The 25,197-nt window shown below is 57.2% G+C and overlaps 3 protein-coding genes across 4 annotated transcripts; 1 reads left to right on the top strand and 2 right to left on the bottom strand.

The window, feature by feature from the left end:
• Window positions 1-2,786: 2,786 nt before the first annotated feature.
• On the bottom strand, window positions 2,787-7,832 carry LOC101536895 (25-hydroxyvitamin D-1 alpha hydroxylase, mitochondrial). Its single transcript, XM_004601653.2, has 9 exons — window positions 7,650-7,832; window positions 6,810-7,000; window positions 6,167-6,369; window positions 5,860-6,060; window positions 5,598-5,770; window positions 5,020-5,186; window positions 4,597-4,675; window positions 3,749-3,946; window positions 2,787-2,968 (listed from the first exon to the last, which is right to left on the bottom strand). The coding sequence occupies exons 1-9, from the start codon at window positions 7,830-7,832 to the stop codon at window positions 2,855-2,857; spliced, it is 1,509 nt and encodes a 502-aa protein (XP_004601710.2). The 3' UTR covers window positions 2,787-2,854.
• A 1,296-nt stretch (window positions 7,833-9,128) lies between these two features.
• Window positions 9,129-14,807, bottom strand: METTL1 (methyltransferase 1, tRNA methylguanosine). The gene is made up of 6 exons (XM_055128502.1): window positions 14,629-14,807; window positions 11,955-12,118; window positions 10,729-10,913; window positions 10,535-10,648; window positions 10,316-10,417; window positions 9,129-9,953 (listed from the first exon to the last, which is right to left on the bottom strand). Exons 1-6 carry the CDS (start codon window positions 14,739-14,741, stop codon window positions 9,798-9,800), a joined length of 834 nt encoding a protein of 277 aa, XP_054984477.1. The 5' UTR covers window positions 14,742-14,807; the 3' UTR covers window positions 9,129-9,797.
• An 8-nt stretch (window positions 14,808-14,815) lies between these two features.
• Window positions 14,816-25,105, top strand: EEF1AKMT3 (EEF1A lysine methyltransferase 3). Of its 2 annotated transcripts, none has more exons than XR_008628635.1 (3): window positions 14,816-15,171; window positions 15,689-15,800; window positions 22,996-23,022. XR_008628635.1 is itself a non-coding variant. In XM_004601654.2 (3 exons), exons 1-3 carry the CDS (start codon window positions 15,379-15,381, stop codon window positions 23,385-23,387), a joined length of 681 nt encoding a protein of 226 aa, XP_004601711.2. In that variant the 5' UTR covers window positions 15,346-15,378; the 3' UTR covers window positions 23,388-25,105. The 2 variants fall into 2 exon arrangements, 1 of the variants encoding a protein (XP_004601711.2); XM_004601654.2 differs by lacking the exon at window positions 14,816-15,171 and adding an exon at window positions 15,346-15,555 and having other exon boundaries at window positions 22,996-25,105.
• Window positions 25,106-25,197: the final 92 nt, after the last annotated feature.

The following is a 25,197-nucleotide window of genomic DNA, read 5'->3' as shown; positions in this document are numbered from 1 at the left end:
TTGCCAGGAGTAATTCCTGAGTGCAGAGCCAGGAGTAACCCCTGAGCATCGCCGGGTGTGACCCAGAAAGCAAAAAAAAAAAAAAAAAGAAAACCTCGGTTTGATCCCTAGTGTCCCCACATTTAGGTTTAAGCTGAGCACGTGACAAGGGAGCTGGGGTGGAGACTCATAAAAGCCTTGGTCTCTGCAGAGGGTCTGAGGTGTCATCTGCCTTCTTTCGGCCCCAGCAGGGCTGGTATCTCATAAGAGCATCTGCGAATCAGGTCCAGGGCGGGGAGCTGAGTGGATGCGGAGCAGGAGGAAGTGTGAACCGCCTCCCAGCCGCGACCCAGCTAATTGGGAGGGGGTGAGGCGGGAGGAGGGGGCAAGTCCTGACCTGGAGAGGGGAATCTAGGATACTGAGAGCTCGGAGCGTGCTGAGAGATTGATTGGTGTGGGAGATGAGTTCATCTGTGTGTATCACAAGTGGAGGATTGTGCCAGCCTCTGGGAGGCCAGATTGTGCTGACTCAGGGGAACGGTTCCCTCAGCCCACCGCCCTCCGCCCTCCCGACTCGGTGCCCTCAGGCTCCTGGCCACCTGCAGACTTGGCTTTCATGCAGTCTGGCTTCGCTACCCGGTCTGTATCACCTCCTTTACCCTGGGGGAGTTGCGTTGGGACAGCCTGCCAGTGATGGCAGAAGGGACTCCCTAGGATGGCCTTTGGTCCCGGAGGTCCAGATTCCAAAAACCCCGTCCCTCGAGAGTTAGTGGTTTCTGGCCGTGTTTGCAGAACCCGAGCTTCCGACCCGGCCTGCAGCCGAGCCCCCCGGGTTGCTCTCCCCGCCTCTGCCTCCGTCTCGCCGGGAGTCAGACTTGGATGTTCCTACCTACTGGCAGAAACTGGGCTGGCGATGCAAATACTTGCTCGGGTTTCTAGACCTCCCCTGTGACTCTCTCCCTCCGAGGGCCTGGGAAACCAGCGTGAAGGGTGGGGAAGGTCTTGACTCCAGGTCTCGCAGGAAGGGAAGAGTGGAAGAGAAGTAAAAACTCAAGGATAGACTATTGCATATTTTTTATTTTCAAAACGATGAATATCAAAATATCTTAATATATAAAAAGGAAGTCTCTGGAAGGGACAGGCTCAAAGATGCCTCTACCTGGGAACTAAATTACAGGACAGCTAGCCTAACAGTGACTGGAGAGCCAAGGAGAGGTGGTTTTTGTTTTTTTTGTTTTGTTTTGTTTTGTTTTTTGCTTTTTGGGTCACACCTGGCGATGCACAGGGGTCACTCCTGGCTCTGCACTCAGGAATTACTCCTGGCAGTGCTTGGGGGACCATATGGGATGCCGGGGATCGAACCTGGGTCAGCCGCGTGCAAGGCAAACGCCCTACCCGCTGTGCTATCGCTCCGGCCCCCGGGAGGTGGTTTTTTTTTTAAAAAAAATGTGTGTGTTGGGGGATAGAATGATAGTACAGTAGGTAGGGTGCTTGACTTGCGCACAGCCGACCTGGGTCCGATCTCCGGCATCCCATCTGCTCTCCCAAGCACTGCCAGGAGTAAGTCCTGAGTGCAGAGGCAGTAGTAATCCCCGAGCACTGCTGGGTGTGGCCCAGGAAAGACACAACAACAACAAAAATCAGTGTGTCTGTGTGTGGGGGTGGGGGAGATAAACTCTAGAGTTGGTTTTTTTTTTCTTTTTGGATCACACCTGGCAATGCATAGGGCTGACTCCTGGCTCATGCACTCAGGAATCATCCCTGGCGGTGCTCAGGGGACCATATGGGATGCTGGGAATCGAACCCAGGTCGGCCGCGTGTAAGGCAAATGCCCTCCCCACTGTGCTATTGCTCCAGCCCCTAAACTCTAGAGTTTTAAAAGTGTAAAGCATGCGCTTTACCACACAGTTACACTCCTGGGCTCCCAAGGAGGCTTTTTCCTTTTAATCATAAGCCAGGAGCAGGGAGAGGGCTTAGAGGGCTGGAGCATATGCTTTGCCGGCAAGAGACCTGGATTCAATCGCTTGCACCATGTGGTTCCCAGGCAGTAAAGGAGTAGGTCCTGAAGACTGAGCAGGAAGTAGTGAGCCGGGCTGGAGCAATAGCACAGCGGGGAGGGCGTTTGCCTTGTACGCCGCCGACCCGAGTTCATTCTCCGGCATCCCATATGATTCCCCAAGCACTGCCAGGATTATAGCTCCTGAGCACAGAGCCAGGAGTAACTCCTGAGCATCGCTGGGTGTGACCCAAAAAGCAAAAGAAAAAAAAAAAAAGAAGTGGACCCTCTGCCATATTACTGGGTGTGGTCCAAGAAGCAAAAAACAAGACAAAATAATAAGGCAGACAGACTCAATTTCTAGGGGAAGAAAAATAGAAGGAGAGAGGATAAACAGTGTATCTTCTGCTACATGATCCACATTCAATCCCCTCAGGGCATTGCTCAGTTAAGCATAGACCCTGGCAGAGAATCTATAGAGCGCATGAGGTATTATCTCTCAGAGAGTTCACATCCACGGGGACAGGGCTAGCCAGGTGCAGACCAGGTGCGAACCATATAGCTAAGGCCATGATAAGTGCGTAGCCAGCAGCGATGAAGGTCACGGAAGTCTCCGATGGACAGTGGCTGGACTCTTCCTCAGGCCGCCCAGCAGTGTTAGTTAAGATATGACGGATGCATTTATGAGCAGAAGGGCCGAGGAGGCAGAAGACCATGGTTTTCTTGGTTAGAATTCGTACCTAGATCAGAACGGCTTCAGGTACTGAGCCTCAGTCACTCTAGTTTGGTCAGGAAGGCCCCAGGGGTAGACACAGCTCCCTGCCGTGTACCGAGTAGACGGATGAGAAGGGCTGGTGATGGTGGCTTCCTGCCGAGGGATTATCTGTCCAGGAACTGGAGGTTGATGGCCCTCTCGGGCACCAGCACAGTCCGGGTCATGGGTTTGACTGGGGCAGCGCCTGGCTCAGGCTGCACCTCAAAGTGGATCAAGATCTGCAAAGGCAGAAAGAAGGCAGTCACAGTGAAAGCAAAGTGGAGACAGCATTATCGTGTTAGGACAGTCGGTGTTGAAATGATGCTGTGGCTGATGGGAAATTTTTTTGGGGGGTCACGCCCAGCAATGCACAGGGATTACTCCTGGCTTTGCACTCAGGAATTACTCCTAGCAGTGCTTGGGGGACCATATGGGATGCTGGGAATAGAACTCGGGTCGGCCGCATGCAAGGCAAACGCCCTACCCGCTGTGCTATCGCTCCAACCCCATGATGGGATACTTTTTTTGGGGGAGGGCATACCTCGTGGTGCATAAGGGTTTTCCCTGGCTCTGCACTCAGGGATCAATCCTGGCAGACTCAGGGAATGGCATATGGGATGCCAGGGATCAAACCTGGGTTGGAAGTATGCCAGGCAAGTGCCCTACCTGCTATACTATTGCCCCAGTCCTGAGGAGATACATCTTGGTTAATGAAGGTAAGGTATGATGCCAGGAAAAATTTCAGTCTGAAAACTCTTTGACCTTCAGCAGGGCTATGACACAGATGGCTGTATTTCAGGGGATTATAGCAACAAAGTCTTAATTTTATTTGTTTATTGGCTCATTCTCAGCACTGCTTAGGGGACATGTGATCCCAAGGGTGGAAGCAGGGGCTTCCCCGTGCAAAGATGCATGCCTCCGCCATCTCCCCAGCCCTCCTCTGCTAGTTTTGGGGAGTGCTTGTGGTGTGAGATGTTGGGGTCTCACCTGTCCGGGCAAAGCAAAAGGCAGACGTTTACCTGAGCCAAGGCCATTTGCAGCTCAAGTTCTGCCAGGCGTCTCCCCATGCAGCTGCGTTTGCCAAATCCAAAGGGAAGAGACGCGAAGGGATGGGGCGCTGGGTCCTCTCCCAGCCAGCGAGTTGGGCGAAAAGAATCTGGCTCTGGGAACTGGGCAGGGTCCCTTGAAGTGGCATAGTGACACAGTGTCACCAGTGTCTGGTGGGGGAGAAATACAGATTTGTGAAACTGAGGTCAGGAATGCAGCAGGGACATTCAGAAGAGGATATCGGGACTGGAAAAAAAAAAGGTAAGTTCTTGTTAGTGGTGGACAAACTTTCTGGGGGGCTACTTTTTCACTTTTTGGCTATGCCCAGCAGTGCGCGGCCTTACTCCTGCTTCTGTAAGGACCAGTCCTAGTCCTTAGGGATCAGTCCTAGTGGGGCTTAGAGAGAACAGAGGGGTGCTGGGATCAAACCTGGGTTAGCCACGTGCAAGGAGGTCTCTTGTGCCAACCCGCTCTGCCATCTCTCCAGCCTCCTGTTTTTTGTTTGTGTGGGGCTGAGGGGGGGGGCTGTTTGCTTTATTTTTTGGACCACACCTAACAATGCTATGTGCTTACTCCTGACTCTATGAGATCACCTTTGGAGTTGTCATATGTGTGCTAGAAATTCATTAAAGCTCCCAGGTCCCCCTCTGTGCCAGGCAAACATTTTGCCCACTGTACTGTCTCTCTGGCCCTGCGGTTACTTGTGGAATGATGTCTCGACTGCCCCGGTTACAGCCCAGAGAGAAGCATCCAAGTCAAGAGAAGGCTCGAGAACAAAACTCGGATGGCTTGAACAAAAGGAGTCTTGGGCTCTACTCACATTTTTGGGAATAATGTAGTCACCTATACGAATGTCTTTGTCTGGGACTCGAGAATTCGCAGGTACCACAGGATACAGCCTGCCTTGCGGAGCACAAGAGGGAGACTAGTGAAGGGAGGCTGGCGCTGTAGCTTCCCTCGCCCGCCACCCTCACTTCGGGACCTGTTCTTTTTTTTTTTTTTTTTGCTTTTCGGGTCACACCTGGCAATGCTCAGAGGTTACTCCTGGCCATGCTCAGGGAGCCATATGGGATGCTGGGAATCGAACCCAGGTCAGCCGCGTGCAAGGCAAACACCCTACCTGCTGTGCTATCGCTCCATCCCCTCTTGAACCCGTTCCTGGCTGGACTGTGCTCCCCTGCACTATGTACTTCTCTGGCCCTCCCCAGAGTTGTCTCTAGCTCTTCCTCTCCGGGCCACTCACCTGAGCACTTCCTTCACCACGGCCTTCAGCAGTGGCAGCTGAGACAGCGCCGTGGCAGGGGGCTGGCCTCCGGGGCCCAGCGCAGAGGTGATCTCAGAGTGGAGAGCCTTCTGCACTCCGGGGTGCTGGGCCAGTTCATACAGAGCCCAGGAGAGCGTGTTGGACACCTGAGGGAACGAGTGGGAGCAGGGGAAGTGTTGAGTGTAGGGGACCCAGGTGTGTGTGGGGGGGCGGGGGAGGCAGAACATGAGGCAAACTGAAGCCCAGAAGGATGGGGACTGGAGCCATAGCACAGCGGGGAGGGCGTTTGCCTTGCACGAGGCTGACCCGGGTTCGATTCCCAGCATCCCATAGGGTCCCCTGGGCACCGCCAGGGGTAGTTCCTGAGTGCAGAGCCAGGAGTGACCTCTGTGCATTGGTGACCCCTGTGCATCGCCGGGAGTGACCCAAAAAAAAAAAAGGTGCCAAGCTGGAGGGCAGCAGTGACTTCCCGCAGCAGGAAAGTGGCCCCCGAGGGGGGAGGGGAAGCTCGGGGAGTGGGGCTTGCAGCTGCAGCGTGCACAGAGGACCTCACCCACCGTGTCAACTCCCGCCAGCAGCAACTCTGTCACATTCCCCAGGATGCACGGGGCAGGCAGTTCTTCCCGGAGCAGGAAGCAGGTGAGGTGTGCCCCGGGTCCCGCGTCCTCCTCAGGCGCCCCGGGGCTCCTCCCGGCTGCCTCTGCCTCCCGCCGCTCCACATGCTGCTGGGCTGTGTGCGGAGAAGATTCAGGAATGCCTCTGGGACCGGCTCCGTGGACACCCCCCCAGGGGTGGGGGTGTTCATTCCTGTGCCCTCACCAAAGGCAAACATCTGGTCCCAGTCCCGGCAGAGGCGGGCCCAGGGCCCGGGCACCAGGCGGTGCAGCCAGCTGGGCATCGCCATCGTCAGGAGCGTGGACACAAACACGGATCCCACGGCGCGGATGAAGGTCTCGGTGTCGGGGGGCACCTGGGGCTCCAGGCAGCCCAGGCGCGACCCCAGCAGCACCGCTGCGATGCCTGCCCGGGAGGCGGCGCTGTCAGCTGTCAGGGCGCCGGGAGTCCACCGCCTCCCACCCCCGACGGGGTCCCTCCCCCGCCCGCGGGCGTCTGGGGACCCCCTCACCTTCGAGGCCGAATTTGTAAAACTCGCCCGCCACGTCCCGCACCAGGCTGGGCGGCCCCGCGCCCCGGCCCCGCTGGCGCCGCAGCCGCCGCACCAGGTCGCGGACCACGTCGTCCAGGGTCCCCGCGTAGCGGGCGGCCGCCTGGGGCCGGAGCAGGAGCGGGGCCAGGAGGCTGCGGAGCCTCTGCCATTCCTCGCCTTCCCTGCACTCGGGGGGCGGGAGGGGGCGTCAGGGCCGAGGCGGAGGGGCGGGCGGGGGTGGTGGGAGAGCGATCGCGTCTACCCCTCCGGGGCCAGGGACGTGCCCCTGCCTGCGCCCGCTTTTCACGCCCCCCCACCACCACCCCCCTGACTCATTACTCATTTCCTGCCCTGGAGGGGCCCGGTTCCTGGGTAAGCTGAGTCACAGCCTCACGGTCCATCTAGATCCTGGTACCCTAGCCCCCTCCGCGGCTTCCCGGGAGTCTGGGCGCGCGGGAGAAAGGCGGCGGCGGGGAGCGGGGTGCCGGGGGCGGGCTGCGCTCTGCTTGAGCGGAGGAGATGGGAGGGAAGCCCGAGATGCCACAAGGCTGGACGGCACTGCCACCCGGGCTTCCCGGGGACGCGGGAAGGGACGCGCGGGCCTCGCGGCCAGGGGACTCACGCGGTGAGCAGTCCGCACGCCCGGCGGCGGCGGCGCCGATGCTCGGCCCACGGGGAGAAGCTGCAGCGCTCGGGCAGGGGTCCCTCCTGGCGTAGCAGCTGCTCCACGAGCGCAGGGGCCGCCACGTACACGGTGCGCACCGTCCCGAAGCTGGCCAGCCACACCGGCCCGAAGCGCGCGGCTCCCTGCACCTGAAACGGGCGCCCAGGTCGCTGCAGAGCCGGGCGCGGGACTCCCGGCGGGGGTTAGGCATTGGAAGCGGCGCTGTCCGCACTTTTCCCCCCAGAATCCCGACTCAGGGATGCTGGCTCGGCGGCAGTCCCTCTTCTGATCTCCCCACCGCTTCCCATCCCTGGAAGTTCTGAGCGTGATGGGGGAAAGGGGCATTTCAGGAACTCTTTGGTTGTCTGACCCCAGCCCAGGCACGGAGATCCCTTGGGTCCCCTTCCGTTAACCGACCGCCACAGGACCACCCCGGCGGAATATATGCGGAGCGCTGGAAGCTTTTGGCCAGGCGCGCCTTGGGCGCGGAGCTGGTACCACGCGTCTGTCTGCGCCTCCCGCGCGCTTGTCCTGGGTCCACCCGGCCTCAGACTTGCTCAAGGGGAGAAGCGCCTTTTGCGCGCGCTTCTCTGCGGGGGGTCGGACCGGACCCCGCGCCGGTCGAACGTCACCCCGCAGCTTGTCTTTTCAATAACTCCTGGGCGTCAGTTCTCACCGGCCCTTCCAGCCCACGTCCTGCGCTCGTCCGCCCTTGCCGGCGTGATCGAACCCAAGTCAGGTCCCCCCTCCGCCCCCCCGCCGCATTCTGTCCCTGGCGCAGTGTCCCCCCCCTTCTACCTGCAGCTCGTGCAGCCGCCACAGCCCCCCCTTGCAGAAAAGTTCGGCAAGGAAACTGGGCGTGGAGGGGCCTGGGATGTCCGCCAAACTATGGGCCGCCGAGCTGGAGCCTCTGGTGCCCAGCTCTGGAGCACGGCGGGCGCGATGGAACACTCTGGAAGCGAGCTTGAGGTTCTGGGTCATGGTCCGGCTCTGAGAACCCCGCGGGGTGTCGCGCTGGAGAGGCGCGCCTGCACCCCTATTTAAGTCTTGGGCGAAGTAGTGGCGACGCCCCCTCTCCGAACTCCTCGGCCAATCCCCTCTCCAGAGTGGTCCTCGCTGGGGATTAACAGTGGGTGGGGCTGGGGCTGGTTCAGCGGTTCCCCTCGGGTCTTGAGTTGTTATGACCCACGCACTAGGGAGCGCAGGCCTGCCTGCCTGCCTGCCTGCCTCAGTTTCTTCCTGAGGCACGCCCCAGCCACAATCCAGATCTTTTTTTCTGGGAAAGGGTGTTTGGTAAGACTTGGGCGGGTCAGTCCCCCGTAGCCCTCCACTTCCCGAGGAAACCCGCCCATACTCAGACTTCCCCATCCTCTCCTCTCTCCTCGGAGAAGCGAGTCTGAGCACGGTCCACCAGCAGGGTTTGGGACCGAGTACTGCCCCCCCCCCCGCCAGCCAAATAGCAGATGTGTGGGTGTGAGCAGATTAATGGGTTAAAACGACTCAAAATGGTTGCAGGAAAAGTCATCTTCGGCAGAACGGGTGTCCTCTCCTCCAGAGCTGTCCCTCTGGCCCTGGGCACCCAAGGCTTGAGGAACACAAAGAAAGGGACTTTCTGCAAATGAGAGAAGTTCCAGGATTGCTCAGAACTCTGGACAGAACAAGGAAGGATCGAGAGCTTAGAACGGGTACTGGAGCGATAGCTCAGCGGGTAGGGTGTCTGCCTTGCACGCGGCCAACCCGGGTTCGATTCCCAGCATCCCATATGGTTATATGGTCCCTTGAGCACCGCCAGGAGTAATTCCTGAGTGCAGAGCCAGGAGTGACACCTGTGCATTGTGGGGTGTGACCCCCCCAAAAAAAAGCTTAGAATGGCTTTCGGGGGCTTTCTGAAGGACAGTGAGGGCCCCTCTGCTTCCAGCCGGCGAGCCCTCCGCAGCTCAGCTGTCTGTGCCCAACCCCCTACTCCCCACCCACTCCCATTAGGCCCAGTGCCAAGTGGCTGACTCTGAAGTTTTGGAATCGAAGGTCAACATGAAAAAACAAGGAGGGGGGGCAGTGCTGGAGACACAGTGAGTAGCGCGCTTGCCCTGCACGTGGCCACCCCAGGTTCAATCCTCAGCACCCCATATGGCCCCCCCGAACTCACCAGGAGTGACTCCTGAGCACAGAGCCAGGAGTAAGCCCTGAAGTGTTATTCCCCACCCCGCCCCCCAAAGAAAAAGCAAAAGCCAAGAGCGTCTCCACCCCCCCACCCACCTCCCTCTTCCTAGGGGTCTCTTCGGAGACACAGACTCTCTGGGTCACGCCAGAGGCAGAGGTGGCCTTGTCTCAGCCCAGGGCTCTGTGGAGGCAGTCCCATGGGCACGCGCACGTGGACACACAAGCTCTCCACAGTAAACACAGTAGGCAGGTGATTTGGGCCAGGCCGGCAGTTTAGACACAGTGCAGTCCCGCTCCGGGCGAGGGGCGATCCCAGAGGCAGAGGGAGCACGTGACCCTTCCCCAAGTCCCTTCGATCCATCTCTCCACCTGCCCGGTCAGCTCTGCTGCTTTCTTCGGGCAGTACAGGGGGTCTCATGACGGTCACCTGTTCTGTCAGGGACAGGCACTCAACTTCCTTTCTCTTGGCGCCAGGGAACGAGCCCTGGGCCTCACACCCATAGGGCAAGAGCTGTTGGGAGAGGCTGTTGTCAGCCCCGGTGGTCTCAGCCTGAGTGCAGAGACCTGATTTTTTTTTTTTCTTTTTCTTCTGGGCCATGCCCAGTGATGCTCAGGGGTGACTTCCGGCCCTGCCCTCAGCTGCACTCCTGGCGGTGGTCAGGGGACCATCTGGGATGCCAGGAACTGGACTCGTGCAACACAAGTGCCCAGTCGCTGTAGTATCGCTCAGGCCCTTGATTGTTCTAGGTCCTTAAAGAGGAAGGGTCCGTCTGGGCCAGACAGCAGTCAGTGGCCGGGAGAGGCAGGGCTGGGGCTCGCTGCCTGGAGGGCGGGGTCCTGTATTCTCCGGAAGACCGCGGGGAAATTCTTGCCTCCGTTGCGCAGCACTTTCTTCCCCTCCTCTGTGGAGGTGCCCAGGTGTCCTACAATGGGGTCTTCACTCTTGGGGAAGGAAGGGATCAATAAGTCACTGTGCATCTTTCAGAGGCCACTCCCCCTCCTTCCCAACCTCCCTCTCCTCCTGGCACTGAGTTTGAGTTAAAAAAACCTAGAACACGGGGCTGGAGCGATAGCACAGTGGGTAGGGCATCTGCCTTGCATGCGGCCGATCCGGGTTAGATTCCCAGCATCCCATGGGGTCCCCTGAGCACTGCCAGGAATAACCCTGTGCATTGCTGGGTGCGACCCAAAAACCAAACCAAAACAAAACAAAACCTAACAACAACAACAACAAAAACCCTAGAACATTCTGGAAAGGGCCTGCCTCTACACAATCTCCAACCTCCCTCGGGCCCCTGACATACCAGCTCCTCCAGAGGTACCCGCTCAAACAGTGGGTGTCCTTCAAAATGGGTACACATCCACTCGTGGAGCTCCTGCACGTCTGTGATGGTATACACCAGCCCCTGCACAGGCGACAGGGAGGATGAGCCCTGGAGCAGCCGGAGGGTACAGCAGGAACCTCCTGTGGAAGGTTCCAGAGGAGGCCTGTGCCCCACCCTCCCCCACCCAGCCCTGCTCACCCCGACCCGAAGCACGTAGGCATACTCAGCCAGCAGCGTGGGGCTGATGATTCGCCACTTGTGCTTCGTCCGCTTGAAATGTGGGTCGGGGAAGAGGAAGAACATCTTCGTCAGCTGTGACACAGAGCGGGTGGTGAGAGCGCGCCCCCACGCCCACCTGCCGGCCGGCCACGCCACCCGGGGCTGCTTCCCACCTGGCCCTTGCGGAAGAAGTTCGGGAGGTGCTTCATGGCGTTGCTGCGGAGACAGGCGATGTTCTGGAAGCCGCCCCCGGGCGCGGCCCGAAGAGCCCGAATCCGGTCCTGCACGTAGTCGGAGACCTTCACCCGGATCTCCAGGCCCAGGATCAGCGTGTCTGGGAACAGCGGGGACAGTTCCACTGGACACAGAGAGAGGAACGGGTTCATCGGGTACAAGTCTGTCAACCGGGGCGGCGGCCCCCCTCTGCGACCCTCTGAATCAGGGAGGGCCGGTGTGGACTGACATCTGTCTACCTGAGGGTTCCACGCTGGGGAAGAGGCCTGGGGGAGAGAAGAACAGTCTCCCCAAGACTGCAGGTGGGAGGGCTGGGAAAAGAGGTGTATTTTGTTTATTTGCAGGTGCTTTACAGAGTTTTCCATGTTGTCCCATTTAATCCTCACCAATCGTGGCAAACTGTAAAGGGAACCAAGGCAGGGTGGGTGGGGGGTGTGTGTGTGTGTGTGTGTGTGTGGTGGGGGGGGGGTGTGGGAATGCCCCAAAGGGGCAGAATAGAAGCAAGGTTTCTTTTTCTTTTGCTTTTTAAGTCACCCCCAACGATGCTCAGGGGTTACTCCTGGCTTTGCACTCAGGAATTACTCCTGGCAATTCTGGGGATTGAACCCAGGTCGGCCACGTGCAAAGCAAACGCCCTCCCCGCTGTGCTTTCGCTCCGGCCCCCTACTACCATATTCTTGGCCCTGCTATTGTCTCTACGGGAAGATGTGAGAAGAAGTGCCCAACCAGTAGGGGTGGGGCAACCCAGACACCCCCGAGGAATGTGGGAACAGGAGCAGGAATGAACCCTGGGGAAGAAGCCGGGAGTGGGAGGAGGAGTTCGAGATGCCCGAGTTAAACAGTTGGGGACTGTGGGCCGCAGGGGGTCATCTCTGACGCTCGTGCTGACCGGCTCACTGACCCGGCACCTGGCAGGTGTAACAGCTCCCGGAGCGAGGGGGTGAGCAGATGGGACGGACCCGGCTCGGAGAGGCACGAGAGGCAGCCGCCCTCCCTTCTCCAGGGCAAAGGCCACAGCCCCTGAGCGGGGCTCTCCGTGCTGACGTCACAGCACCCATGTCTGGTCCGAAGGGGAAAGGCCACTGTGGTCCCCGACCAAACCTGCTGAGGTGGCCAAACCGAGGCCCTGCCTTTCTGTGCCCCCGAGAAAGGGCCAGAGTGTTACCTAACAGGCCTCCGTAGCCACAGCCGATGTCCGCAAACTCCACTTGGACGCCAGCTCGCTTCCCTTCCTTCTCCTTCGGATCATCATGGCTCTCGTTCGGAGCCGGCGGGGCGAAGAACTCCGGGTACAGCTCTGACCAGTCCATCTCCTCTGGCTTCACGGGGCTGGTGGAGAGAGGACGTGTGCGGGAAGAGCTGCGTACTCCTCTCAGTACGGGAAGGGGTGCAGCGAGTGTGTGGGCGCAGGGTGCAGGGTGGAGGCCAGTGAGAGGAGGGTTTCCTCAGACAGTCTCGTCCAGGGGGCCCTGAGACTGCGAGGGGAAATCACGGAAACCACCCTCAACCCTCAGTGTGAATCACAAGGCCAGCGTGAGGTCCATTATCGTTGGCCAGCTGGTCTATTTCTGGGATTGTTTAAAAAAAAAGGAAAAATAAGCCCCAAAATGAAAATGAAACTAGGGTCAGGGAGACAGCTTCAGGGGATGGATGCAGGCTGCGTCTCATGCAGATGCCCTGGGGTTAAAAAAAAAAAGCTTCAAATGTAGTCGATTGTGCCCATGATACCAAATGAAGATTTAGTACCTAGCTGGAATGTTTTATTATTTTACTTTATTTTATTTTTTGCTTTTTGGGTCACACCTGGCGATGCTCGGGGGTTACTCCTGGCTCTGCACTCAGAAATTACTCCTGGCGGTGCTCAGGGGACCATATGGGATGCTGGGAATTGAACCTGGGTCAGCTGCCTGCAAGGCAAACGCCCTACCCGCTGTGCTATCGCTCCAGCCCCGCTGGAATGTTTTATATGGGAAACCCAATCACTAACAGTACAGCAAACCATGGTGCCTAAAAGATTTAAAATCTAGGGGCTGGAGCAATAGCACAGAGGGTAGGGCATTTGCCTTGCATGTGGCCGACCCGGGTTCAATTCCCAGTATCCCATATGGTCCCCTGAGCACCACCAGGGTTAATTCCTGAGTGCAGAGCCAGAAGTAATTCCTGTGCATCATCAGGTGTGACCCAAATAGCAGGAAAAAAAAAAAAAAGATTTAAATCTAATCCCATAGGAGTTTCAGCCTGCCCTAGGAGCTCTAGTAAGATAACCAAGTAAGAACCCACACAGGGGACGGTAACCCTGCTAAAATCATATGTAATAATATGTAATATGTATATATATGTACATACTACATATAGTTTTCTTTTTGCTAGTAATCTCTTGCCCCACTCCCTTTCTGGCTATAAAAATTTTCCATTTTGGAGCCGGAGAAATAGCACAGTGGGCTGAGTGCTTGACTTGAACATGCCCACCTGGGTTCAATTCTTTGCACACCATATGGTTTCCCAAGACCTGCCAGGAGTGGTCCCTGAGAGCCAGGAGTAAGCCTTGAGTCAAGCTGGGTGTGGCTCCAAAACATAACACACACACACACACACACACACACACACACACACACATACACACCCAAGGGGGGGGAAAGACCTCCATTCTGAGCAACTCTTGAGAGTGACTTTTTTTTTTTGCTTTTTGGGTCACACCCGGCAATGCACAGGGGTCATTCCTGACTCATGCACTCAGGAATTACCCCTAGCGGTGCTCAGGGGACCATATGGGATGCTGGGATTCGAACCCGGGTCGGCCGCGTGCAAGGCAAACGCCCTACCCGCTGTGCTATCACTCCAGCCCCAGAGAGTGACTTTCTACTTGATGCATGGTGCCTGACCTATAAATCATAAAGCGAATTAGATTTTCATATGTAGTTAGTAGAGTTGTGTGTGTGTGTGTGTGTGTGTGTTGTTTTAGGGTTTAGTAATTGGGGAGCTATTCCTGACGCTGTCTTCAGGGGTCACTCCTGGAGGTACAGAAACTAAAACGCCATCAAGTACCTTAACCTTGTATGTTCAAATGTACTCAGCCGAATTGGGGGGGGGGCGGGGAGACAGGAGCGACTGTGTGCCAAGGATCCAACCCAGCGCCTCATATATAAGGCATGTGCTCTACCACTGAGCTATATCTTGGACTTTACAATTTTCATTGTGGGGCGGTGGGCACACCCGAGGTGCCGAGCCCGGAGCTCCTGCAGGCAAGGAAACACACCAGTCCGTACAGCTATCTCCTGTACCCGGTGCCTGAGTACCTTGGCTTTGTTCTGGATACACCCAGCGGCGCTCAGGGCTTACTCCTGGCGATGTGCTCTGGGATCAACCCTGGCAATACTCTGGAGACTGTATCTCGTGCCCTAAGTGTGCAAGGCAAGCGGCTTCCCCGCTGGGCTGTGTCTCCGGGCCCCTCGCGTTTTCTCTTTCCACCCGGGTGATGGGTCTGGAGGGGCAGCTCTTCTTTCTGGGGGACAAGCTCCCGTTCTCGCAGGGAGCGGCCGAGACGCGCCAAGCTCTATGTGCTCGGTGGGAAGCGGCTGCTGCTGCTTCGTGCAGTGACGAGCGACACCGACTTCCCGTCCCCATCACTCCAGCACGGGTACCATTCTCCGGCTCTTCCCCAGCCTGGGGCCGGAGGCCACGCCCCCGCCCCGCCCGCCAACCCCAAGTCCCCCCCCCCCCGCCCCGATGACGTCACCAGGCCGGTCCACGGGCTCGTCCCCCCGCCCATCCGCCTTGCCCGGACGTGGCTCTCCCGGGCCGCTCAGGTCCCTCTCCTCCCCGCTCCCCTGCTCACTCACTAGCGCAGCGTGTGGTCGGCCATGGGGTTGGAGTGCGCGCGTTGCCGATAGTAGCGCTTCTGAGGCGGCGGGGCCTGGCTCCGGGCCGCGTCCCCGGCCTCGGCGCCCGCCATGATCGCTCCCGGGTCCCCGGGGCCGCTCCCGCGCACCCACGTGGAAGCCGAGCCCCGGGCGCACGGTGATGACGCAGCGGGCGGCGTGGGCGCAGGCGCCGCCCCTTAAAGGCCCGCAGGTCAATTGCGCGGGGCTGGGGGTGTGCACCCTGGAGGCGGGGGCGGGGGGCGAGCGGAGGCCGTCTCGCCGCCCCCCCCGCCGCTAAAGCCTGGCTGGCCTGGACACACCAGATCTCGCCACGCAATCTCATTTCTCCGCCAGCTTCGGCTTGGTCCGGGTCTCCCCCCCACCCCCCAGGCTGCAGGCACCTGTGCGCCTTGCAGGGCAGAGAGGTCTTGGGGACCCTGCTCCCCGCGCTGGGACTGATCCGGCATCCTCGTCCCTCTGCCCCGGTTTCGGGTCACTGTGGTCCGATCAGCGTGGTGTAGAGTGAGTCCCGTCGGGTGTACGCTGGGGACTGGGGCGGGAGGGCAGCTCCCCCTCCCCGCCCCCCTCCGGGAACTCTAACTGGTGGGAGGAGGTGCTCGGGGAGGCGGGGCTCCTCGAGGGCCACTGGAGAAGTCGAGGTCCCCCGAGCCACATCCCACTTCGCAGATCCGGGACGCGAGCCCGGGCCACGGTGGCACTGTCCACCAGATGGCTCGCCCGCGCCCGGATCCCGAGCCGGAGACGGACTCGGTGTTCCCGCGGGAGGTCGGGCTCTTCGCCGACTCCTACTCCGAGAAGAGTCGGTTCCGTTTCTGCGGACACGTGTTAAACATCACGCAAAACTTCGGGTCCCGCCTGGGGGTGGCCGCGCGCGTGTGGGACGCGGTGAGGAGGCAGGCGGCCGGGCCACGTGGCTCTTGGGCGAGGGTCCGCGGGAGGTCCCGACCAGACCAGACGGAGCCATTCATTCTTTCCAACAGTCTTTTTTTTTTTTCTTTCTTTCTTTTTCTCTCCATAGGCTCTGAGTCTCTGCAACTATTTCGAGAGTGAAAATGTGGATTTCCGAGGCAAGAAAGTGATTGAACTGGGCGCTGGCACGGGCATCGTGGGCATCTTGGCAGCGCTGCAAGGTGCGTGAGTTCGGGGGAGGGTGGGGCTGGGGAGAGTGGGGGGGCGGGTGTGGGGAAATGGGCCCCTTCTGGGTTTTCCTGTCTGTCTCTGTTTCTCTGTGCCGGACAGCCCTGATTATCCGTCTAGGCACCCCCGAGTAGGGTCGAGTCGATTTGGAACAGGAAAGGAAACTGAGACAGGTTCTAACCGAAGCAGGTGTTTCTACCGCTTTGCACTTAGTGATTTCATAGAAAAACACTGTTCACTTACAATCTTTGCTTTGGGCAGGAATTTCTGCCAAAACGCACATATGGGGAGCGCCCTATAGGAGCCAGCCACCTGTATATATCAACCTCCCTCCGTTTTTAGAACTTATTGTGAACATATGTTAGATTCTTTAGATTTTGACTGCTTGTGAGAAACACACTGAAGGGGTTCTGGGGACTCAGGTGTGTTGACGGGATATGGGGCAGAAGTCACACTTGGGAAAGGCAAAGGTTAAGGAAAATTTGTTTTTATTTTTCCCACAACCCAAAACTGTAAAGGAAACAGTTCCTAAGGTCATAGTCAAAAGCACAGGCTAGACTCACACTCATGACATGGCTTTCAGATGCCATCTCCCTAGGAATGAAAACGCACATGTTCCTTGCACATACAACTAAGTCACATTCAGAGGTGACTTCGGGGGCGGGTTTTTCATTCCGTTCGCTCCACCAACATGTATTGGGAGGTCAGGCACGCCAAGAGTCATGCTAGGAATTGCGATGCAGTGGTGAGTTAAAAAGATTTTCTCTTCTCGGGGGCTGGAGAGATAGCACAGCGGGTAGGGCATTTACCTTGCACGCGGCCAACCCGGGTTCAAATCCCAGCATCCCATGTGGTCCCCTGAGCACCGCCAGGAGTAATTCCTGAGTGCATGAGCTAGGAGTAACCCCTGTGCATCGCCGGGTGTGACCCAAAAAGAAAAAAAAAAGATTTCCTCTTCCAATGGAGCTCGTGACCTGGTGGGAGGTATTAGGGTACAGGAACCGTGGGGAGGCCCCCGGCGGTCTGTAGACATGCTCTGGGCAGTTTCCCTCCGCCTCCCAGAAAACCATCAGCGAGAATCTGTGTCAGACAAGGCGGTGAGTAGCGCAAGCACTCCTAAAGAACTGAGAGAAGGTCAACAGCCCTTTCCCGTGAGAATGGCTGGGTGGAGGCCTGGGTGAGGGATTTTGTTCTGCTGGAATGAGACAAAAGCCCTGTGATGCGGACAGAACATCTTCTTTTACTTCTAAATCGAGAATCTGGGTGTCGCCTCTTCCCTTGCCCTTCCTCCTGACACTTCTGCCATCAGCCCGGCCTGGGAATCCCTTGTCCTGAATACATCCTCTCCAACTATTTCTTCTCCGTCATCTCTAATCCAGGCCTCTGTCATCTCTCCCGGACTTCATACGTGCTGTCAAGCTTCCCCTCGGGGCAAGTTCAACATGCCCAAACTGGATCTGGCGATCTTGCCCCACCAAACCTGTTTCTCCCTGACGCCTTTCCTATCCCCGTGAATCCAACCAAGCGCCCTGTGTGTGGGAAGCCGAGACCTTTGATATGTTGCTTCTCAGCCCCATATCTGTCATTGAGGTCCTCTCGATTTCATTTCCATAACGTCTCCTGACTCTCTTCGTCTTTTTCCACGTCTACCGCGGGGTTCCCAGGCCTTGCCACCACCCGCCGCTTGTCTGCACTGCTGTGATCTGTCAGATCATGCTTCTGGCTTTGACTGCGTGTCCCCAGCTCACACAGGGGTCAGAATGAGCTTCTGCATATGCAACAGTAGCTCCTCTCTTCTTCCTGCCCCACCCCTCCATTCACCAGCTTGTTGCTTTCTGGAAAGAACCAGCTCCACCCTCAGCCTCTTCAGCTTGGCCTCTGAGGTTCTTTTTTTTTTTTTTTTTCTTTTTTGGGTCACACCTGGTGATGCACAGGAGTTACTCCTGGCTCTGCACTCAGGAATTACTCCTCAGGGGACCATATGGGATGCTGGGATTTGAACCCGGGTCAGCCGCGTGCAAGGCAAACGCCCTACCCACTGTGCTATCGCTCCAGCCCCTTGGCCTCTGAGGTTCTGCCTGGCTCTTGAGCCTCTTCCTACGCCTGTCACCCTACACCGCACGTGCTCCTCTCAGTCCTCAAGCTTCTCTTGAGGGTCTTTCCTCGGGGCTGCATTTTGAGTCTGGAATCCTTGTACCCCATACACACACACACACACGCTTAAGGCACATGCGTCCTTCAGTTCCAGCGTGCCGCTGGCCCCTTGGACCCTCTACTATAGGGCTACCCCCAGTAACCCCCGCCCCCGCCCCTCTGTGCTCTCAGGTCCCATTACACATCTGTGGCCAGTAATCTCAGGTGTGTCCTAAACTGCTATCCAGCTGGTCTTATTTCATTTCCCTTATGAACTTACTCTTCTGCTCTGCCAAATATCTGTTTTATATCTTTTTTGGGTGAGGGAGGGGGCGTGGGGGGGGAAGAGAATCTTTCCTAGCGGTGTTCCGGGAGCCCAGAGCCAACTCTGGTGATTCTTTTTATTTTTTTTTCTCTCTCTTTTTTTTTTTTTTTTGCTTTTTGGGTCACACCCGGCAATGCACAGGGGTTACTCCTGGCTCTGTACTCAGGAATTATCCCTGGCCAGGGGACCATATGGGATGCTGGGAATCGAACCCGGGTCGGCCGCGTGCAAGGCAAACGCCCTACCCGCTGTGCTATCACTCCAGCCCCCAACTCTGGTGATCCTTGGCCAATGAGGCTGTGTAGTTGAGTGTGGCCTGGGGACTCTATGCCGTGCTGGGCCCTGCAGTCCTTGGGCCCTCAGGCCCCCCAGTGGTGCTTGAGGACCTCTCGGGGCATACCTGGCCGGACTGGGCACCTTCAGGGCTACGGGGAGGCTCTGGGGAGAGGCATGTGGTACCAGGGATCACACTCGGGTTGGGGTGTTTGCAGGGCACGTGTCCTAACTCCTGCACTATCTCCCCGGCTCGCCCAGGCCCACCCCCCCATGTGTTGTTTGGGGGGGACTTGACTCTTGACTCTGCTTGGGGATTACTTCTGGCAGGGCTCAGGGCACCATATGGGGTGCTGGGGACTGGAGTTGGCAAGATACAGTACCTGCTGTTCTGTTTCTCTGCCTTTCTCTTCCCCTCCTGCTCTGTGTGTGTGTGTGTGTGTGTGAGAGAGAGAGAGAGAGAGAGAGCGCGTGTGCACACATGCTAGGGGCTACTCCTGACTCAGTGCTTCAGGGTCACTCCTGCTGATGAAGGGGCTACAGCAATTCTCAGGTCGAACCTAGGCTCCTTCACGGGAAGCATGTGTGTGGTCCGGCCCCTTTTGAGCCGGCTCCTAACCACTATTTTGTACCTTCTTGCCCTTCAAACCTGCAGATGCCTTCCACCCTCTCTTTGCTCTCCATCTATGACTTTTTTTTTTTCTTTTTGGGTCACACCTGGTGATGCACAGGGGTTACTCCTGGCTCTGCACTCAGGAATTACTCTTGGCGATGCTCAGGGGACCATATGGGATGCTGGGAATCGAACCCGGGACGGCCATGTGCAAGGCAAATGCCCTCCCCACTGTGCTATCGCCCCAGCCCCTCTGTCTATGACTTTATTCCTTTTGTTTCCTGATTGCTTTTGTCCTTTTGTTTTCTCTCTCTCTCTCTCTCTCTCTCTCTCTCTCTCTCTCTCTCTCTCTCTTTCTCTCTCTCTCTCTCCTGGGAATTGAGTCCTGGGCCTCGGACATGCAACGTAGGTGCTATAGCCGAACTATGTCTTGGCTGCTTTTAATTTTTTTTGCCTCATTTCTAACTTCATCTTAGTGCCGGAGTCAGCGAGGAGCCCAGCCTACCTGATTCTGCCTCTGCACCTTTTGGTGCACTATTTTGCCTTCCTTTTCTCCTTGCTGCAGGACGAAGGAGGAACTTCCCTCGTTTTCCAGAGTACCACCTTTGCGGTTCGTGCTCTCCTCCTGGCCCTCCTCTGTCCTGCTTTGCGGACTCCTTGTCATCTTTGCAACGGGGCTTTGGAGTGCTGCACACCTCAGGGCGGTGCTTCGCTTCTTTACTCTCCACTCTCATGCCCACGTATCCCTCCATTGCTTTCTGTGCCCTTTCTGGTTTTGTTTTGGGGTCACACCCGGCAGTGCCCAGAGGTTACTCCTGGCTCTGCACTCAGGTATCACTTCCTGGCGGTGCTGGGGGCGGGGGGGCTCTATGGGATGCCGGGGATCGAACCTGGGTCGGCCGTGTGTCAGGCAAGTGCCTTACCCACTGTCCTGTCGCTCTGGCCCCGCTTTCAATGCCTTCTATGACTTCTCGTTTCTCTCTGAAGCCTGGTTTCTGTCACTCCTGACCACCTGATAGCGTCATGTGGCTGTCTGATGGCCATTCCTAACTTAGTGTGTCCGGAAAGCAGCTCATGACGATCGTCTCCTCTTCCTCCTCCTCCTCCTCCTCCTCCTCTTCCTCCTCCACCTCCTCCTCCTCCTCCTCCTCCTCTTCCTCCTCTACCTCCTCCTCCTCCTCCTCCTCCTCTTCCTCCTCCACCTCCTCCTCCTCCTCCTCCTCCTCCTCTTCCTCCTCCTGCTCTTTCTCCTCCTCTTCCTCCTCCTCCTCCTGCTCTTCCTCCTCCTCCTCCTCCTCTTCTTCCTCCTCCTCCTCCTGCTCTTCCTCCTCCTCCTCCTCCTCCTCCTCTTCTTCCTCCTCCTGCTCTTCCTCCTCCTCCTCCTCCTCCTCCTCCTCCTCCTTCCTGGTGATGCTCGGGGCTTACTCTGGCTCTGCGCAGGGATTGTCAGCTGTGCACAGGGCAAAGTTCTTGCCGCCTGTACTATCTCTCCGGCCTCCTGTTTCTCTTTCTAGATCAGTCATTGTCATTGTGACTAAATACTTTGCACTCCCTACTGGCTCCCTCTAGGGGGGCACTCAAGGAGGGCTGAGGGTCTCCTGCCCGCCAGTGTTTACTGGAACTTAGTAGTAGCCAGTACATGAGTTTGTGGAGTGAAGCTTTCTGGGATGCTAATCTTTCATCTTCACTCTTTTTTTTTTTTTTGGTCACACCTGGCCATGCTCAGGGGTTACTCCTGGCTCTGCACTCAGGAATTACTCCTGGCAGTGCTCAGGGGACCATATGGGATGCTGGGAATAGAACCCGGCTCGGCTACGTGCAAGGCAAACGCCCTACCCGCTGTACCATCACTCCAGCCCCTCATCTTCACTCTTGACTTTGACTTTTGCCTCTTCCCGTTGATGACTGTTGTTTTTGTTTGTTTGTTTGTTTGTTTGGGGTGAGCGCCACAGAGCTCAGGGGCTTCCTGGTTCTGTGCTCAGGAGTGACCCCTGGCAGTGCTGAGGGGATCATCTGTGGTGCAAAGCATCAAACTGGGATCAGACAGGTGAAAGTCACCCGCCTTAACCGCTTTACTCTCTGACTCCTCCTTCTACTTTTTTTTTTTAGGAGGTGGGGGTTAAGCATTGGCAGTGCTCAGGGCTTACTTCTGGCTCTGTCTGTGCCGAGTGGTCGCCCGTGGTGGGCTCAGGGGACCATGTGGGATGCTAGAGATCAAACCCAGTTGGCTCTTTGCAAGGCAAGTGCCCTACTCACTGAACTATGGCTCTGGCCCCCTTGCTTCTGCTTTATGTTTGTTCATTTTCATTGTTTCGGGCCACATTTGCTGTGCTCAGGGGTTACTCCTGACTCTGCCCTCATGAATTACTCCTGGCGGTGCTCAGGGGATTATGGAATGCCAGGGGTTGAACCCGGGTCGGCCGTATGCAAGGCAAGCACCCTACCCACTGTACTATCTCTCCGGCCTCTTTGGCACCTTTACTTCCACTCTTTTTTCTTTTTATTTGCTTTTTGGGTCTCACCCGGCGATACATAGGGGTTACTTTTGGTTCATGCACTCAGGAATTACTCCTGGTGGTGCTCGGAGGACCCTATGGGATGCTGGGAATCGCACCCAGGTCGGCCGCGTGCAAGGCAAACGCCCTCCCCGCTGTGCTATCACTCCAGTCCCCCCTACTTCCACTCTTAAAACTTTCTGTCGTCAGTACTGAGCCTGAATCTCCCTCACACCATCACCGTTATACCTTAGCCTCACGACCAACACTTCATTCCCATTTTCTGGTTTTGAGGCCCCATCCAGCAGTGCTCCTGGCTCTGTGCTTGGGGAACTCTGGAGCTGAGGATCAAATTTGGGCCTCCCGCCTGCCTAGCATGTGCTGGACCCGGTGAGCATGTCTCTGGCCCGTGGCTGATACTGGCCTCTTGCTCGAAGGGCCACGGAACATTCACTGTCCGCGACTCACCCCTGCAGGCCTTTGGCTCTGTTCTCTGCTTGGAATCTCCCCCTGGCTCTGTGCATCTGGTCCTTGAGGTTCTCGCTGAGGCCACATCTCTTGGGAAGCCTTCCAGCTCCCCTCAGGCTGGCTGGCGTCAGGGGAGGGGGGGTCCCAGCCGAGCCCCTGCTTCATTCCCGCCCCAGCTTCTGCGGACACCAAAGTGTGGTGTGTTGGGTTGAATATTATTAGCTCCGAGAGAATGGTGATGTTGTAGAACGCAGAGTAACGAGAGTGGCCGTGGGTGAGGTGGGACTCGGGGCAACTGGAAGGCAAAAGGCAGACGTTAGGCTGACAGAGACACCGACCTCCAGGCCTGGCCATTTCCAGACTTTTGATCCAGATGTGGAGACCCCCCAGGCCCGGTCCTTCTTGTTTTTGTTTTCTTTTGGGTTTTTTTTGCTTTTTGGGTCACACCTGGCAATGCACAGGGGTTCCTCCTGGCTCTGCACTCAGGAATGACTCCTGGTGGTGCTTGGGGGACCTTATGGGATGCTGGGAATCTAACCCAGTTCGGCTGCATGAAGGCAAATGCCCTCCCCGCTGTGCTATCACTCCAGCCCTCCCTTCCCCCCGTGCCCCCCCCTCCCCCCGTCCTTCTTGTTTTTGTTTTCTTTTTCTTTTTCTTTTTTTTTTTTTGGCTTTTTGAGTCACACCCAGCGATGCACAGGGGTTCCTCCTGGCTCATGCACTCAGGAATCACTCCTGGTGGTGCTCGGGGGGACCCTATGGGATGCTGGGAATCGAACCCAGTTCGGCCGCATGCAGGCAAACGCCCTCCCCGCTGTGCTATGGCTCCAGCCCCTCAGCCCGGTCCTTCTGACTCAGTTTTCCTCCTTCCTTTCTCTCAGGGGGGAATGTTACCATCACTGACCTGCCCGTGGCCCTCGAGCAGATCCAGGGCAACGTCCAGGCCAACGTGCCGGCTGGGGGCCAGGCCCGGGTCTGCGCCTTGTCCTGGGGGATTGACCAGCATGGCTTCCCCGGAGACTTCGACCTGGTGCTAGGGGCCGATATCGTGTACATGGAGCCCACCTTCCCCCTGCTGCTGGGGACCCTCCAGCACCTGTGCGGGCCCCACGGCACCATCTATCTGGCCTCCAAGATGAGAGAGGAGCACAGGACCGAGAGCTTCTTCCAGCACCTTCTGCCCCAGCATTTCCAGCTGGAGCTGGCGCACCGGGACGAGGAGGAAAATGTCAACATCTACAGGGCCCGGCGCAGGGAACCAGGACCTGCTTGACGGCCGCCTCCAGCGCCACCGAACGGCTCGTCCCTGCGAAGCAACAGTCAGCCCTACAAAGCCCCAGACAGGGGACCAAAGAGGATGGGAGTCCGTCGCCCCTCTCCTTTCTCCCTCCCCCTCTTTGTCCCTCAGATGCTCTTGGACAGGGGAAGGGAGAGATGCGTTTGCCAGAATCCCTGAGAACCTGGGATGCCCAGGCAGCGGGGAGGGTGTGTGCAGGCAGTCCAGGGCCAGGGAGGGAGCGGGCTACGAGCCAGGGTTCTAGGGAGACTCACCCCTTCATTCCCCCCCCCCCAGGCGGTGCTCAGTTTGTACAGGGTGGAATTTGGGTACTGCCAGATTCTACTGGAGGAAAAGCTTGCAGGGAAAGAAAGGGGCATGAATGATCCCTTCTGCGTCACGGAACTCAGGCTTTTGCTTGGGGCCTGAGGAGAAGCCACAGGTCCTGCCTCCTCTCCCGCCACCAGCTTCTTGTTTCCAGAGAAATGCTGGGGGGGCATGACTCCTTAAGTTGGGGCGGGGGCAGCAGAGCCATCACCTTCTCCAGTGCTGGAGCCCCCGTCACTAGGACCCAGACTCTCTGCATTTTCTAGCTTCCCAAGTCCTGTCTGTTCTTCGTCCTGATGTACTTGCCTTCACTTTCCCCCCTTTCCCGCCATGGTACCTCCGGCCTGGGGCTCTTTGCTTCCTCCCTGGGCCACACGTCACCGCCTCTGGACTCCTGGCCTGCATTCTCTCTCCTTCAAGCCATTTGCAAACGCTGTGAGCTTCCCCTGTCAGCTCAAATTAGCGTTTGCTTCCTGCAGAAGCGAGACTGGACTCCTCGGCATGGTGCTCAGTCTACCCTGGGTGGTACCCAGGGGTTCCCCTTCAACTGCAGCCCCCCTCTGCCTTCTTCCCCCCAACCTTCAGACAACTGAGCGAAAGTTGTTACTTGGTCCACCCCAAGATACCCTGACCTCTTACCTCATTCTTTTTAATGATTTCCCACCTGAAGGGCTATTTATTTTTATCTGCCCAAATCTTCATTACTCTTTGCCTCTTTCTTAAAACAACAACAACAACAAAACTTTCCCCGAGCCATCTGCTTCGATATGATTTCTTTCTTAAGATGCTGCAGCTGTTTGGTGATCTTCAGGGACTTCCCTTGTGTGTGCATTCCCCATGATCTCACCATTATCTGTGGTTTTCTCATCTCTAATTCCCCGAAGCCTAACACAGCTCTTGGGTCACATGGATGTTCAACAGATGTTTCACTCATTCAACATTTTTTTTTCTTTTTGGGTCACACCCGATGATGCACAAGGGTTACTCCTGGCTCTGCACTCAGGAATTACCCCTGGCGGTGCTGGGGTACCATATGGATGCTGGGAATCGAACCCGGGTCGGCCGCGTGCAAGGCAAACGCCCTACCCGCTGTGCTATTGCTCCAGCCCCTCACTCAACATATTGTTGTTGTTGTTTTGGGACCACAGTGCTCAGGGTCTGCTCCTGGCTCTGGTATTCAGGGATCACTCATGGTAGTGCTCAGGGGATCAATCATATGTAGTGCCTGAGACCAGACTGGGGTCAGCTGCGTGCAAAGCAAACACCTTACACCCCCGGCCCCCACTATCTCTCCTGCTCTCAACAAAATTTTATTTATTTTGTTGAAGAGGCTCCATCCCTACTTTCTAAGGCTACCTGGGCGAAATGTACGCACCTCTCGACCTTAATCTCTACCTCACAAGCTCGTCTTGGGCCACAAATGGTTAATAAATATGCAAGCGCATTGGAAATAAAGAAGCAAAGTGCCGCACGTCTTGCA

This window comes from Sorex araneus, chromosome 2 (assembly GCF_027595985.1).
Source record: "Sorex araneus isolate mSorAra2 chromosome 2, mSorAra2.pri, whole genome shotgun sequence".
Classification (NCBI taxonomy): domain Eukaryota; kingdom Metazoa; phylum Chordata; class Mammalia; order Eulipotyphla; family Soricidae; genus Sorex; species Sorex araneus.
The sequence above is the reverse complement of the archived record's forward strand: the minus strand, read 5'-3'. Positions and strand labels throughout refer to the sequence as shown.